The sequence below is a fragment of the Mizuhopecten yessoensis genome, unplaced genomic scaffold (assembly GCF_002113885.1).
Source record: "Mizuhopecten yessoensis strain PY_sf001 unplaced genomic scaffold, ASM211388v2 scaffold11047, whole genome shotgun sequence".
Lineage (NCBI taxonomy): Eukaryota > Metazoa > Mollusca > Bivalvia > Pectinida > Pectinidae > Mizuhopecten > Mizuhopecten yessoensis.
Window position 1 is genome coordinate 543,700 of NW_018408852.1, and position 17,982 is coordinate 561,681.

At 36.2% G+C, this 17,982-nt stretch overlaps 1 protein-coding gene across 3 annotated transcripts in view; it reads left to right on the forward strand.

The window, feature by feature from the left end:
- The window catches only part of LOC110465002 (ecdysone receptor-like), a 188,983-nt gene that overhangs the window by 155,902 nt on the left and 15,099 nt on the right, over positions 1–17,982 (forward strand). For all 3 annotated transcript variants that reach the window (XM_021520545.1, XM_021520546.1, XM_021520547.1), the window contains one exon: positions 17,378–17,656. In XM_021520545.1, the coding sequence (XP_021376220.1) occupies positions 17,378–17,656 (279 nt within the window). The remainder of the gene's footprint in view (positions 1–17,377; positions 17,657–17,982) is intronic.

A 17,982-nucleotide genomic window follows, 5' to 3' on the forward strand; every position in this document is an offset into this window, starting at 1 on the left:
AAAAAAAAAAACCCATCTCAATTAGTTTTATTACCAAAAATGCACTCAATAAAACAAATTGAAAATTGATCCATCTAGCATAACAACACAAATAATACAAAACTAAGGTTAAATTAGATTTGAACGTTTAACATAATGTATATTTTTTCTAAAATTTTAATAAAATAAAAGCTTCACCTACTCTACATAATGGTTCATATACCACACCTCATGGCGTACCGGATTAACAAATAGTAAATAAACAATATTTGTATTCAGGCTTAAATGTTAATTTCACATCATGTTTTAAGTAATAGGCCTTATAGTCAAGATATGGAAATGAACTCTACAAAATTTTAATAGAATCATTATACAATCTAGTTAACCCTATATATGATACATAGGGTTAACAAGATTGTATAATGATTGTATTAATATTTTACTTCATAAAATAGACGATGTATCTCTTTAATTCTTTAAGGATCCCTGTACCACTGTAAAAAAAACTGGTAACTACGCACAGGAAACTGAGTTTACCTTCATGACAATATACCTTTGGTTTAAACAATATTTTATTTACAAATATGCAGTACATGATATAATATTATACAGAATGTAACGTAAGGGATCTGACAACAAGAGCAGGCTCTTATATTAACTCATTCACCCCTGAAATTTCATAATGAACTATTCCAACCTTTGAATTGGAAGAGTTCAAATGTGTCTTTAGGGGTGAATGAGTTATTTAAGCCATCTCCCAATATACCTTTGACGAATCATTTCTGAAAACTGTACCATAAGGGACTGTTATGAAAAATAATCAAGAGATGTCAATGTAAACAAATATGTAATTAACAACAGTTGTTCAATGCATGTTTCTGTTAACATTCCCAGAAGTAAAACTTGTGCCCAATTCCATTGCTATGGAAAAAGGCAATAAAATATGTTTAAAAAAAAAAAAAAAAAAAAAATTCAATGTAAACCTGTACAAACACAAATGTTGTCCTTATACAAACTTATAAAGATCTACAAACCAAAATTTAATGTCTATAAATATAAACTTTATTTAGTTGACAACAGCCCGGATGGGGAGGGGGGTCTCAGTGTGGGAGGAAACGGGGGTACCTGGAGAAAAACCCCAGGTGGTCGGGTAGGTGACCCCAAACCTTTTCACGTCCGATTGGGGATTCAAACCCCGGTGGTCTTGGTGAAAGGCAATTGCGCTATCCACTGCGCCACCCGACCACCCTCTAATGTCTTTATGGTATGGTTTATATATGTCAACTGCAAATGCAAACTGCAATCATTTTGTGGCAATGTTTGTCTTGTGGTATGCCCAACATGCTTGTGATATCTGATGAACGTTTAGTTATTAAGTATTTTCTGTGGGTAATTTATACGCCAAAAAATCCCATGGATTAATTTTGTCTCCCACGTTGCCGTATTCATAAACAGCTATTGGTTTCTCTCACCTTGAGTATCAACAAGTCATAAAGCTACTGACTTGCACACATCACGTAGGTGACCAAGTGGTTTGAATGACAGCGTGGTAGACAAACAACCATTACATGCCATTGTTTATATGTTGGAGATTGAGGTACTGGCTGGTTGTTGACTTTTTTTATGATAGATATGGTACTACATAAGAAACACTACATGACAGCTATGGGAAATGTCTATTGCTTAAGCGGTGCTTTTATGTTTTGTGCAGTCTTAATATACATGTACATTACAGGGTTTTATGGCTATCAAAATAGCTTCGCAAAATAGTTAGGTCAGGGAAAACCATCAACTTACGTATAATACGCAAACTCGCCTATTATACGCCAATTGGGGTATGGATTTAATAATAAATTGCAAAAGTTACTGTGAAAGCGATTTGGGTTATTTTTAGTAACAAATCCATACTCCAACTGGCGTATAATAGGCGAGTTTGCGTATTATACACAAGTTGGTGGTTTTCCCGACCTGATGGTTGTACTGTTACGCCCATGTTTATCTCAGTTATTCTTGTCCACCACCTACCTGGAGGACATGTTTGTCTGAAACTTTCTTACGGGAGGTTAATTGCCTCATTGATCTCCTGAGGGGCATGGCTACCTCCGTGTAAACCCTGTGCAGGTTCAGGGAGAGATAATAGACCTTCTGTGGGTCTTCAATTTGATGGAACAGTTTAGAAATATGTACACAAACAATGTACATATGAAATGTGTCACAACATTTCGACATATATACTACTCACACTCTGCTAAGGCTCACCTATATTTTGAAGAAGAAAAAAATCAAAATGTTGGAAAGGATATTATATTTTCCTTCCAAACTGTTTGGGCGAATATGTTAGCCTTCCAAATCTTCCTGTGTGGGTGCAGTGTTCAGTTAACACTAAAAGCGTGTTAAGGAAATCAATTTGATGAATATTCTTTGCTTGTTTTTGTTTTAATATGGCACAAAGACGAACCAAACAACGGTTAAATGATGGTGAAATGAATAGGGGCATCGGAACACTGCAAGCTAGCATGTCTCAATGTCAGGTTGCAGCCGACCCTGGGGTGTCTCAAAGTGTGGTGGCAAGAATGTGGAATCGTTTCCAAACTAACGGAAACCCTTCAAAATGTCATGCTGGAGGTCGTTCTAGGGCTACAACGCAGCGCCAAGACCGATTTTCTCTCATACAGGCACGGCGTCACCGGTTCCATGGAGACTGCCACAGCTTTAGGAAATGACTTCCTAAATGCTTCCTGGGTAGCCATTCACACAGTTAGGAACCGTCTTCATGATGCTGGTTTAAGGTCACATAGACCTGAAATACGAGTTCCCTTAACTGCCCCCCATGTTAGGGACCGATTAGATTGATCCCAAGCTCACAGCACTTGGACTCTTATTCTGGAATGTGATTCGGTTGTTTTCCAGGCAAGAAACGTTGTGGAACAAAATTGGAAGGCCACATAGAGCAAGGGTGACTGAGCAGTATCTACAGCAAGAGACTATTCAGCGAATGGATTGGCCAGCCCGCTCGCTGGATCTAAATCCCATATTGCATATTGAGCATGTGTGGGACATGCTGCAGACAGCTCTCTCTGCCAGAAATGTTTAGCCAAGAACACTCCAGGAGCTGGGAACAGCTTTGGTAGCTGAATGGAACGCTAAATCCCACAAAACCGGATACGCGATCTCATTCAGGGCATGTGCAGACGTTGTGAAGCTGTAACTGATGCTCATAGGCGTCAAACTCAATACTAAAACAGCTTCTGTTTATTTAGGATGAGTTATGTTCCTGGTTGTTTTTTTTTAAGTGAATATAAATACCTCGTTGTTACCAATTTTAAGGGTAACCCTTTTCCTGTGGCTCATTTTCCGACTGTAATTACGATTTTTGGAATTTTTGCATGCTGATGAATTAAAAGAACAATCAATTTTTCAAAAATAATCTCAGTATAAACCAAATAAAATATTTGTTTTCACATATGCCCAAAATATAAAAGTGATCCTTAGCAAAATGTGAGTAGTATATATTTCCTTTGTGTGGGTTAAGTAAAAATAGTTGATATGACAATGCTGGACCCCCTGCAGAATTAGGGGTTCCCTTCTGTGTCTGCTGTTAAGGGTTGAGTTCATTTTGTTTAGCGTCCTATTAACTCATTCAGCACTGAAATTTCATAATGGATTATTCCAACCTTTGAATTGGAAGAGTTCAAATGTGTCTTCAGGGGTGAATGAGTTAACAGCTCAGGTCATGTACGGACGTTAATGATTTAAGGGTCATTGTAGAAACCATGCAAAATGACCTGCTGCCTTCATTGTAATATTTAGGATCTGTATATCTTTTCTCACTTCTCTACTCTTCCTTTCGGCAGTGTCTTCTCTAGGCGCCCGTCTGTATATGACCTTACCTGTTGCAAGGTTATACTTAACTCATTTACCACTGAAATTTCATAATGAACTATTCCAACCTTTGAATTGGAAGAGTTCAAATGTGTCTTCAGGGGTGAATGAGTGAAGTCCCACAGTTCCAACTCTGTGTTTAGAACTTGTGTTGTTATCGTTGCGGCAGTTCGAGGTGGCCAGGACTTAATTGATGTTGCATGAGAACATAAATTTATTAAACTTTCTGTGTTCAAATTAGGCTAAAATAAATTATATGCATAACACAATTAAATTACGCAGAAAAATGTAATGCAGTGTTAAAATCCAATTCCAAAATGAAATAATACCGTAAAAACCCATGTAATTTGCGCACCTGTGTAATTTACGCAGGTACTTTTTGAGGCTGAAAATCGTGAAAAAGGCTTCTACTCGAATATTTTGCGCACCCAAAAAATCCGGAAAAAAACCGATGTTCATGCTCCGAAAATCGATCCATGAATATTATTTTTTTTATATATTTCTATGATGATTTTTTTCATTGATGTAAAATAATATTAAAAACCAAGAAGAAACTACGTAAAATGTGTATTTTGTTGCTTGTTTTCTTTAAATTATCTGATCACACATGACACACACGTGTGCGCATATCGGCATACATCGAATCATTTTAGCAATATTTTACATAAAACATTTACTTGCTTACAAAAACATATCAATTAATAAGTAATTCGATGTTTAGTAACCGCTGGTGCATATCTCCTGGTGAAAGACATAATTATATACCTTTTAATGATCATAATTACGATCAGTGAGAAGCGCTCATCATGGCGGCTTGGGTTACGTCACTTCAAACCAGGTCATGTCACAGTTCAGTTTGGCCACGGAATAAGATTATCTAAGTCCGTGGTTTGGCGATATTTTTTACAAATTACAATGCAGTAATTAGCTAACACTATCTCTGTGATTAACCGTTAACAATAGCTCTACTAATTGAAATGATTTGCAGTCGCGATCGACGGACCGTGTTGTTTTTTCACTCACCAACACGTGGCGTCAATTACGAAGCCCTACTGCATTGTCATAACAGACTGATTTGACTGATAAGGGATTATAAAAAATATGTTTATACTAGAAGCGTGGACAATCAATACATCCTCTTCAAATCTACTCCAAGGAAAAAAATAGTTAACGCAGATTATTTTTACGATGCTTCATTTAATAAATATTGAAATAATTCACGAGGTTATTATCAATCACGTGTTTACGTAATGTTAGACGCGAGATCAACATGAAAGTGAGCCGGAAAAAAACATGCTATACGTTTACGCATAGGCGATTTGAAAAAACCTTACAGAACTTACATGGAACGGAGCTTAAATTGAACAACTACATTTTCGTAATAGTATGGGGAAACGCACCGAGATGTCGAAACGTAATGTCGTAAGTTGATCGGCGATTCTCTGGCATAGGAATTTGGCTACACTTTTTTTAACGGTTACCTATTTAATAATATTTTCCACATAAACTCACATAACAACACATTATGTATCTTTTATTAATGTTTGACATAAATATATTTGTTGACCGTCATTTGTCTTAATTAGAGTTACGTGTACCAAGGGAAATAATCCAAAATGGCGATCTCCCAGAATCGTCGATCTTTTCCTGAAAAAAACTTGAAATTTTCTATACCTGTGTATTTTACGCACCCCCCACTTTGGGTATTAAATTTCTGGAAAAAAAGTGCGCAAATTACATGGGTTTTTACGGTACTTGAAATGAGTATATGCATAAAAAGAATTTCAAACAAAATTTATAATATTCTTGGTAACCATTTCTCTTTTGAACTAGCTAGTTCATTAATAAAATTCCCTGATTTGACCATCCCAAAGTGACTGTAAAAAAAAGAGAGTAACATTTAACCATTGACCTCTAAAATAACAAATTATCTAAGTATATCTTTGAATATACCATCACTATCAAGTCAAATATAAATAAACCTCAGATTTAATCGGGGTAATTAATCTAGTACTGATTGGACATTAACCCTACTTAACACAATAACAAACATTTGTAAAATGAGCACAATACCAGTACATTTCTTCATATGACAAACACAGATTTAACAGCAATTGCTAGGAAACGTTAAGGTTGTCGCAATAGCTGATAACATTGACAGTTTGGGTAATAATTGGGATGTGTGAATTGACAGGATGGACATTTACCTGTGGCAATAGAACTGCTCCAGACTAAAGGATATTTTGCACTTTACCTGTTCAGATGCATACAACATTGATAGATAGATGTGCTGTGAAAAAGAGAACCCTCTTACGAGATTGGTCACCCTCCGGCTCCGAGAGGAAAGGCTGACATCAGCCTATCTGATAGACTAACATATACAATGTCAGGTACTTAAAATGACATAATTTCGTTACAGGGTCTACAAGAAAGGTAACAAAGTGATTTATTTCATTTTAGAAAAAAAGAAACTGTTCCAATACCGAAAGTGATTCAATGCAAACCAATAGAGGAACAATTTTTTAAGTGTGAAATAACTTATGATAGGTGAGCTAAGGTTGAGTAATATTTACATATACATATCATATAGACAGTTATGAACAGCAGAATATTGGACACTGGCCATATTCTACTTGGTCAAGTAGCGGTCACTCAGCTGGATGATCATGTGACCAGTGGACTCCAGATAATACTCTTAGGTCATTGGCATTACAGGGCCATGCAAGGTCATCGGTCAGTTACTGTAATCATGAGACAACACAATGAGTTGGCCAGGACTGGAGGACTGGCCAGTATTGCTACCTATTGACCACTCTTTCACCTGAACTAAGTACTTTTATAGGTTAAAATGTGTACACCTGTGGTGGGGAGCTTCAAGGTATGCTGGCCAGGGTTTGTGTAAACTGTTCACTGGTCAGACCTCTGAACACCGCAATACACATAGTGGTATACCTGGATTTTACCTGGATAAACCTAACAGTGGTCAAAACATGAGCCAGACACACTGCTTGTGTATATATATACCGTGTTTACATATATACTAGCTAGGTATCGGTCATTCACATTTACCTGGCCGTATTGTGTTAACGAGGTCTGACCATTTGACCATCGGTCAGTCACTTATGTGGATAGAAGTGACCAGAACATGATGTGTATGTGAACGTGGAGGATAGGATGGTGTACAATGCTGTAACTGGGATGTGTTGTAATAATAACATCTACCCCCCTGCCGATGGGGCGGCCCAGTGGTACGGAGGGGATTACCCCAACTCCTGGGATATGGAACCACCCTATGAGTTCAGTAATGGTAAGGTTAGTCGCCATGGATATAACTACCGGGTAATTGTGTCAGCGATGGTAAGGCATGTGATGACGGGATTATTCTATCTGTATAAGTTGTCATGTGTAAGGATACGCGATCCTTACCGTACATTCCGTGACCACACATATTAATCTTTCTTGGAGAGCTGAGGATATGTTTTTACCAATATGTGTTCGGAATTAATTTAATGTGCAAATTTTCAATTTTTTATTTTTCTGATTACGAAAGGATTGAATGGATTATTTTCGGTTCCAAAACAGTGTTTGGAAATGTTATTAACAACATCATATATAGCTTGTGCAGTATGTATGATCCTGCTTTGAATTTTGATGCTGTACGTAAGTCGATCCGTACGCCTTGTCTTCGAGCTTTAAGGATTGTTTCCTTGATCCGATGTCTTCTAGTGATTCAGGGATGTGGTTTGATGGGGGTGTCACTTCTACATGTATTTTACTTTTAGTTTTCTGCTAAGCAGTTTTTTCCTCTCCTTACAAATCAGGTGTTTTGGTTTTGAAGTGATAGGTAGCGTTCTGAGAACTTTTCTGTTCTGTATATCATTGCCATAGAAAGAACTAAAAACACACTTGCCAGCTTATGAAATTTCCATGGGGCCGGGAGATTCTGCATTCTGAAAATTAAAACATAAATAAAATATGTGTATACCTCTTTAAAAGACAAAATAACGCTTTAAAATGACATTTTGAGTTGTTGTTTCAGATGAAATCATTACATATAGGAATATAGGAATAGTTTAACAAAAAGGATCCAAAATCGGGAGTCTCTATTCTAAATAGGGAGAGTTGACAAGTATGTAAAAACGTCTTTCAATATATTCCAAAATGTATTCTGCAAGTGCAATATAGTCAACTGAAATTAAGTTCCCCTTCCCCTATAAGCATAACCACCTAATTGTTTTCCTGACAAATATGTATTACAGTTTGCCTCCATCTCATGCTGTAAACAAACTTACAAATGAAGAAAGGTGGAATAGTTTAATGTTTTTAGAAATTTATGTATTAATCTGTCTACTATCAGAAAACTTCCATAGAACAAATTTCTAAATAAAAACACACAAAAAAGACACTTGCTTGTTGAATTTTTGGTGGGAATTTATTTTTAGAATTTTCTTGTAAATTGTTTTTCATCCAAGATCTGATTATAATGATATTTCATTGACAAATTAAGTTACAAATAGTAGTGCTTTGTGTAGTGAAAACACCTTAATTGTTATCAAATCTAATTTGCCAGGAAGATTATTATAAAATGTTGTGCTAAATTGCTTGAGACCATAAATTGTATGATATATAACTGAACTTGTTTTACAACAAATATAAAACATAAATTGAATCACACATGTTGGCCAAGATGGAAGCATGCATGCATGGGGCCTTCTTAGTGTGGGAAGAAACGGGAATATAATCTGTAGAAAACCCTGAGTGGTCACAGCCAGGAGACTTTATTATTAAACCTCACATCTGATCAGGGAAAGGAACCCTGCATAGCTGACTTGGTGAATTTGTTATCCTGAATTTTTTGAATTAATTGATATACCTTTGACATTTTATGTTTGACCAAGACAAAAACTGATGATGTTGATATTATTATTAATAGCTCCCATATGATTTGAATTTCCAGTATTTCTTTCTACAATGATGTAGGTATGGTTGAGATTTCACCTTGCATTGATCATGAGGAGCTTATAACTATGTTGGATGTGGAAATTACACAGCCTATTTAATATAATGCACAATTATCTGCCTCTCAGAATTGTGTTTCTTAAAAGAATACATACATACAGAAAGGTATTGGGTAATTTGCCCGACCGCGTTGGCTTTCTAGGCTATTCCGGTTTTCTTCCCACATTAAGTCGACCCATGTGTGCTATACAGTACTATATAATTATGCAGGGCCCTTCACATATGAGGATGAAAAATTAGAAGTTAAACTTCTGACTGTTAATGCAGTATGCCACACATGGTCTATGACTTATGCAAATATGTGTCCTGGTGGAATTTAGTAACAAACACACATGATCTGATAATTTCGTAAATTAAGTTTTGGGGTTCAAAACTTCTTCATTTATAAATTACCAAGATTTTTAACTAAATTTGTTAGCTCAATATATCAAATCTGTAGTTTTCTGATCAGAAAATCTCTGCTATTTAACAAAAAATAACTTCTCCAGAAAATGAAATCACTTTTTGTTTGTTTCTTGAACTCAAATCCTTCTGAAACATATATTGCCACTTCAAAAATGAAAGTAAGGTTTCTTAACGGATTTGTGAACCTGCTGTATATGTACCTCATTTTCAAGAAAATATCAGTCAAATTAATGTTAATTTGTATGTGTATTTAGACGGAGAACCCTTCACTTTTCTCATAAAGTAATGAATATGTCACCATTTAGAACAGAAACAAAGGACTTGAGTATTTTTTCACGTAAATTAGGTTGTGATGTTTTGCAATGGATATATATGGTACGATGATTTTGTAGATTGCAGTAATGCAGAATTATATTTTGATAAATGTATGCTAGTGCTCCATGTCTTTTGTTACTGTCGCAGAGTTAACCCTTCTTTTACATACACTGGTGTTGTTTGATGCATTGGACACAGGTGTGTTGGCCTTCTTTGGGGATTTAGTATTCAGCTCAGTCATAAACTACTGCAAAAACACCTTCCATTTACACATTTAAATCAGAAATGATAACATTTTAGCAGTAAATCCAAACACATATCAATTTCGGTAAGGATTTGATAATTTTGGCGTTATTACATGTCACTAACTTTCAAATTAATTGCGTCCATAAAATATGATGGTCGTATAAAATCACACAAAAATATTGAAGGAAAGGCAATTAAGGGGAGGTTACTGTCTGTTTAACTCATTCACCCCTGAAATTTCATAATGGACTATTCCAACCTTTGATTTGGAAGAGTTCAAATGTGTCTTCATGGGTGAATAAGAATATTTTTTGGATGCTTCCATTGTTCTTTAAGGAGCTGAGCCCTGTTACACTGGCAAAAACCTTGTATCAGAAAGTAAATGTTTCTGGAATGACTAGAGCTTTGATAATAATAATTAATTCAAGGTTCTTATATATACCGCTTTATCACAACCTAGTTTGTAGGTCGATCGTCTGAAAGCGGTTCACAAATTATTATCCGTGGTTATAGGGCTTTTTTGCAACCAGCAAATATCTTTCTCAACTCCCTGGGGAGCATTATACAGCCAGTGCTGCCATTTCAGTGCTCACAGCTAGCATTCAACAATTCTAGCACTGCCCAACCACATACTCATTTACAGCTGAGAAGACTGGAACATGCGTATAGTAAAGTATCTTGCTCAAAGATACAACATAGTGCTGTGCCATGACTCGAACCCGCAACCCTTCGGTCACGTGCCCGGCATCCTACCACTAGACTACCGTGCCTCCTTGGATCAATCATTTCTGAAGAAAAACCATACCTTTTTGAAGAAATAATACAGGTAAATTAACAAAAACAATACCAACAACATTGTCCTGAAGGTAAAATGTAAAGGGGCCAGCTACCGGGATTCTAACATCACTTGCTCTAATTACCAACTGATCGGCTTGCTAGTCAATGGTTAGTGCCCTCACTCAGTCAGGCTACGTTTATCTCCAGGAAAGAAATTAAGGAGACAAAATTGTACGTACAATATTCTGTAGTGTTTTGCTAGCAATGAGACAGTGATCCTTAATGATTGTGTTTAAAATCTTTGATTTATGTAACCATTAAAATGATATCAATATGAATATTCAATAAGAAATAATCAGGTTAATGAATTTGAATATGCTGGAATATACATTAGATCAGCTTTGTCATATTGGAATTGATATAGGTTTATGGGGTGATCATGATATTTCAGGTTGTTCAGATATACTAAATCAGACCTGTTGTGACATATCATTCCTGATTTATAGTTTTTCGTATCAGAAAGAACATGTATATATATAAAGGTCTATCTGAAACAGTTCCAATTCCACATGCTTTATATATTATATCTACCCCTGACCACAAAATGATCAAGTGACACAATGTGTCCAAAATTAGATCAGTAAAACTTAAAGGAAAAAACACCATTTTTGACTTGGGTGGGATCTCAACAATGTTAAACTAGCATGGGATCATTCCTATGAATTCTCATACGGTGTTACTTATTGATACTTATGTGATGTATACCACTGTAGTGTAATACAGCATGAGAATGTAATAAAATATCTTCTGAGGATTGATTGGTTGATTGGTTCTTTTTTGGCTATAAATCGATCGTAATCAGATTGATTATTGAACGTAAATGTAAAATATACAACTTTAAATATACAAACACAAACAATTAATAAAGCCTTGTTCAAATCCCGTTCGTTCAGCAGAGGGTGTCAGTTATCAGAAAAACCCAGATTGATGTCATTCAAACCAATTTTTCGAACTTCAAGTGCATGAATATCATAAATTGTATAATACTAATAATATATAACATTTGATATAGCACCCTATCTAGCTAACATAAGCCACTCTAAAGTGCTTTACAGTACATAGATATACAAGTAATACAATTAGCATATACATTAATTAATTCAATAATGAGGAATTTTGCAGGAGCTGCCTAATCAGGCGCTAACTACTAGTCCTATGCCACCTGGCTAATATCTCCCTATGTGTGTATGGCTGCGTGTGTGCTGGAGATGTATTGTGTTCTGTTTGTAGTGGGACCGTGCTTCCAACAGCTTCTTTTACAGTGCCACCTCACTTGAATGCTAAAGCACAGATACAGCAACATCTACCCCAGACCATTTTATACTCCACCTGGAGACATAATGCAGAATAAATGCCTCTCAAAGAGTGACAGTTATATGTATGTGACTGTATACATATGTAAAGCTACTTTTTCAATGGAATTGATAAAAGGATAATTTTTGGATTCTGAAACATGATTTCTTATACATAAAGAAATGTTTTTTGTTAAAAATAGCTTATATAATACATCGATGTCATTCTAAACTGATGAAATTATTGTTATATTACAAAACAGCTATTAACATGCCATCATCCCTAGCACAGGAGCCAAACCAGAAATCTTTCAGGTCTGCCCTGGCTAGTTTCAACCTTCCATAAGGTGTATTCCGTTTTTATCTTATAGTACAAATTTACAAAAATGATTGTTTTTAACATTTTTAATGCCACCTCCCAGGATCAAAAAACTCAAACCTTTGAGTCTGATCCTTGTAAAGGAAGAAGAAGAAGAAGAAGAAGAAGAAGAAGAAGAACCTTTAGTGCCGTTGTAACCATATAATGCAGAATGTTATCTGAATGTCACGTGATAATAATTTCTGATCAATGATGTTGTATTTTTGAGGTTTTACATCCTAATTTGATCCAGTAAGATCCCATGACAACAGATCATTCAATTAGTGTCTGTATATATAGCAGATACTGAAATATTATCTCTTTCACAACTCTTATGAGCAAACTAATACTGGAGAACTTCCAAAAGGGAGATAATCATATTCTTCTTTTGCGATGTAGAAACATTGTTTGACGAATCTCAAAGGGAAAGTGATTTGTAACCTTCCTTTAAGGGACCATTTTGGGTATTTTTAGATGAGCTGACAATGAATGCTTCAAATTAAACTTTCGAAATTAAATTCTCCTCTGACACCAAGTGGTACAGAACATACACTCCAGCATTAAAATGCTTGTTCACGTATAAAAAGGTTAAGGAATGATAAAGTAGAAGGCAGCTCCCTATATGCCTGTCTAGCTTCCCTATTAAAGTATGTCAGATATTTTACATGTGGATTTTAATTGTACTGGTCGTCAATATCGCTTTTGCCCAGAGGGGAGGAAGTTGATATTAAGAACTGATTCGTTTGTTGATTTTAAGTGTTGGAGATACTGTCATAGGATTAAAACACAGATTAAAAACACGCGGGTCATACAGAGGACATAGACCAATTGGTCGACTAACTGGGGATCAGGTTTACACTTTTAGGATACGGCTCGGGAATAATGGCTTGTCATCTTTAAAAATATGTCCTGTCTGAACATGGTGTACGTTTTTTAAGATTTTCAATCAGCTATTTAATAATTATAGGCATTCATTCTGAATATATTATCAAATTTCAGATTAACGTTTTGATGCTGTATCCGATGAAAATCTTTGATAACATTTATTAGTTACAGATGTCTGTTCACCAGTACAAAACTTCAGTTGATATTTCTAATGATGATACATGCTGATGTAACTATAAATGAGATATCTAACAGGAGCTCGCGATCGGAGGATGATCAGAGGAGAAATTCTGGTCTAGAACAATATTTCATTTTGTGTCCCAAAGTCAAACGAGAGAACTTACAGTCTCGGTAATTATTTTGTGTCCTGAAATCACATATCTATTGATTATATAAGACTTGTAATTAGTTTCCCCCCTCACTATCTGGCAAATAGTCTCCTGGGTAAGAGTTGGTTGGAAGGGTACATTATGAGGTATACATAATTAAAATGATACATTTGATTAAGATTAACTATTAATGTCTTCCATTCAAATGAAAATTGAACATTGTATTAGTACTAAGTTCTTAAGTTTAAGGATTTCCATCTAATAGCACATCTTCCCAATCATTTCAACCTGTAAAGATATCTTGAGAAAACTTTTGAAGTTTTTACAATTTGTACCTGTAAATCCCCCCAAAAATATGTATTGCACTGTAATAAGGTCAAAGGTAAAATTAGCGCAAAATGTTCAGTGAAATACGGTTAGGGTTGTAAACTTAAAACCGTTGAAACATCTAGATGAAACTTAAGAGTCGGTGTCTACATCCCCTACAGGAGTTCAGTACAATGTAGTTAGATCATTGCGATGGATATAGCCAGATCTGGCAGCAGGGGGCAGACAATCCACACCCTTAAAATTCAACAATTGTCCATTTAATTTTATCTAGTTGCATTAGCAGTGACATTTCAATTTCTGACTAAAAAAAAAGGGTATTTGTTACAACCTAAGAAAAAATCCTAAGTGTCAATCTGCTCAATGCTTATGATTATTCAAGCGAATTAGCTCCCAATGTAAATGAAATTCTGCCTTGCTGATCAACGGAGTTACAATGATCTGCAATTATTTACTGTGACTACAGATAATGATTCCGCTTGAATCACCAGGTAGTGAATGAGTGTCCAATCCTCTGACAAAATCTCTTGCTTTGCTTCTCTCTACTTGTGGCTTTGATTAAAATGCATTCGAAATTTATGTAGATAAGAAACCTTAACCTTGCGATGCTTGTTAGTGAAAATAGTGTCCGATTCCAGACACCATATTTTCTTCACTCCATTAAATTGAGTTCATGAACATCACCATGAACATAAGTTACTTTCTCTTAGCTGTACATTCACCCCTAAAGTTTCATAATGAACCATTCCAACCTTTGATTTGGAAGAGTTCAAATGTGTCTTCAGGGGTGAATGAGTTAAACATATTATACAGAACTTTTATGGTGAATTCAGTTACAATTCAGTTAGATTCTTGAAATTGCAAATAAACAGTCAGTTTGTGTTTGTTTTGAATTTTTTTAACGTATGATTAAAATACAAACTTTACCAATACATATGATTAAAATACAAACTTTACCAAGTTTTCAATTTCCTTGGTCCACTCTGGTGGTGAAGTTGTGAAATTCTATTATTATGTTGACCCCTTTCAAAGGAATTAGGATGAAATTGCATTACAGGAATTAGTTTTCCTTCTCCCCAGCATCGAATTTAAGAGTGAATATATACATCCGACCACTGTACCCAGCCTCAGAAGTGCTTTAATTGTTACATGTATTGCTTTATAAAAATATAGCCCAGTATTAAAATTGAAGAGTACCCTCCCTAATCTTAATGAATTGTTTAACACATTTGGGGGGTGTTTATGATGACAAATATGGTATATCAGATAAGGACATGTTGTGGGTATAGTTAAGCTATACAGAGTTTTATCTATATCCCTCATTGATGGCCTTATCTGCCCACAGCCTAAACAAACCTCAATATAAATGTCTATTACAAGAGGAGGTCCCTCAGGATAAGATGTAAATCATCTCTATTATATTTGTATTAATTTAATTCTGTAAGCAGAAGATAATTGCGATAATTTTGATGTAACCAATGGCAAATTTAACAGTGAAAAGGTATCTTTTTGTTATTTATTTTTTCAGTAATTTTATTTCGCTCTAAAATATTAAATAAAAAAAATGATATTAATAAATATGTAGCAGTTTAAAGAGTCATTAGATTATTTCAAATTCAGATTTTACAAGTTTTTGATGATGTCATTCTTTGTATAACATAATAACACTGAATACTTAGACTCTAACATGTATTCTGCAGAGTTCGAGGTCATGCTGAGATTTTCTAGATGTTCAATCTGGTCTGCCGGTAGCACACTCGGTAGCACACTCTCTGCTCTCTGTCGGTAGCACACTCTCTGCTCTCTGTCGGTAGCACACTCGGTAGCACACTCTCTGCTCTCTGTCGGTAGCACACTCGGTAGCACACTCTCTGCTCTCTGTCGGTAGCACACTCAGGTGTCTCTCTAACACAAGTTTTATGAGTCTGGGTATCAAAGTCTCATAAAGTAAATTTTAGATTTTTGGGAAAATCTTCGAATTATATTTTGGAAATATCTTGGAGTTTCCTGTATGAGAGAGAGTATTTCGAATCTCAGTAGGGGATTATTTAAAAAAAAAAAGAAAAATTAACAGAGTGCATTGGTTAATCATCTTTTCAGTTTTATATGTGCTGATAAGGCAGGTTTCACTCCCCTTCAATGTTAGATGTGCTTGTAGGCATGTTTGCGGGGGGGGGGGGCTGTATTTATCAGAACTTGTATCCAGGGGTGTAACAACCTATGTAGCAAAAAAACCCGGGCTTACACATCATTTTTGACAAATAGACTATAGGATATAAAATACTAAAAAGCAAAATATTTGTAAAATGATGGGGGAAAATTATATTTTCTTGCTTTAAAATGGCCATTGGAACTGACGCTAGAACACCGGAGAACGCATCTCAGGCGTTCTAGAAAACAAAATTCTCCTGGGGGAAACCATCCAGACCCCCATTGATGGGGAGGGGGGAAAACCCCTCCCATACACTCCCCCTCCTCGTGCTGCGCTTCGGGAGGCTGCCTTTGACAGCACATTTGATCATTGGGCTTACACATTCAAAACCTGTTTGTTACGCCCCTGTAATCCTCTTAAGCATAAACTCTGGTTCAATTTCGTGCATTTTCAAAAATAAAAATTATGTTTCATTTCCCTGTAGCTGAACCTAGCATCACACTTATATGTGGCACAGCCACTGGCTTTGGACATGTTTTACAGTATTCTAGACAAAAGGAATGTCGGCTTTAATCCATTGACTGCTCTACTATTCATTCTTCAGTGATCCATGCTATCTATGTGTATGAGTCTAGGTAATCAGTGATCTATGCTATCTATGTGTATGAGTCTCGGTAATCAGTGATCCATGCTCTCTATGTGTATGAGTCTCGGTAATCAGTGATCCATGCTATCTATGTGTTTGAGTCTCGGTAATCAGTGATCCATGCTATCTATGTGTATGAGTCTCGGTAATCAGTGATCCATGCTATCGATGTGTATGAGTCTCCGTAATCAGTGATCAACGCTATCTATGTGTATGAGTCTCCGTAATCAGTGATCCACGCTATCTATGTGTATGAGTCTCCGTAATCAGTGATCCATGCTATCTATGTGTATGAGTCTCGGTAATCAGTGATCCATGCTATCTATGTGTATGAGGATGGTAATCAGTGATCCATGCTATCTATGTGTATGAGTCTCCGTAATCAGTGATCCATGCTATCTATGTGTATGAGTCTCGGTAATAATTCATTCAGTGTCATATCACTGAACGATATTTGGTAAATATGCATTGGTGTAATTTTTCGAAACACTTAACGATGAGAAAACATCGGTATTTGGCTGATATATACAATAGTGTGTACTTTTGGAACAGACCAAAATTACCTGCCCCTGACTGTTTATGTATAGGTATTAACAGATTTTGTCAGCTGAGAACCAGATACAAAATTGATTATAATGCCATTGATTTTGGTGCTATGTATATCTGCATCGCCACTTATAAGCGGTATGTGTTGTGTCTTTCCAGTTTTACATAATGACAGTGTGGACCTCCAGCGAGGGCCACAAACCCCCTTAGACAACATGGTGCACAGCTCTCAGGGATCCCTGATGGGGGGGTTGGACTCCGACTTTCACTTCGGGGCAACATCAGATCGTGCCGTCTCTTCTAGTACAATCAACGATGCCAAGAAGAAAAAGGGTGTCGGGATACCTGGCAAAAGTATTGAAGAGGAGCTGTGTCGAATATGTGGAGACCGGGCCTCAGGGTATCACTATAATGCCCTCAGCTGTGAGGGCTGCAAAGGTAAGGCATCTGTTCGTTGTGAGGGCTGTGGAGGTAGGCATCTGTTCGTTGTGAGGGCTGTGGAGGTAGGCATCTGTTTGTTGTGAGGGCTGTGGAGGTAGGCATCCAGGAGTGATGACTATGAGGGCAACAGAAATAGGCCCCTCAACTCCACCTCCCAGATAACAAATGGTTGGGTTTTTTCCACAAGTTATATTACGTGATGTTTTAGCTTCATATTTTTCATGAAATTGAATTTGAGGATTGTTTGTCTCGTTTGTTGTGAGGTATATATGATGATGATGATATTCATTAAGACTTAGGTTTAAATACAATTTAATAAAAGT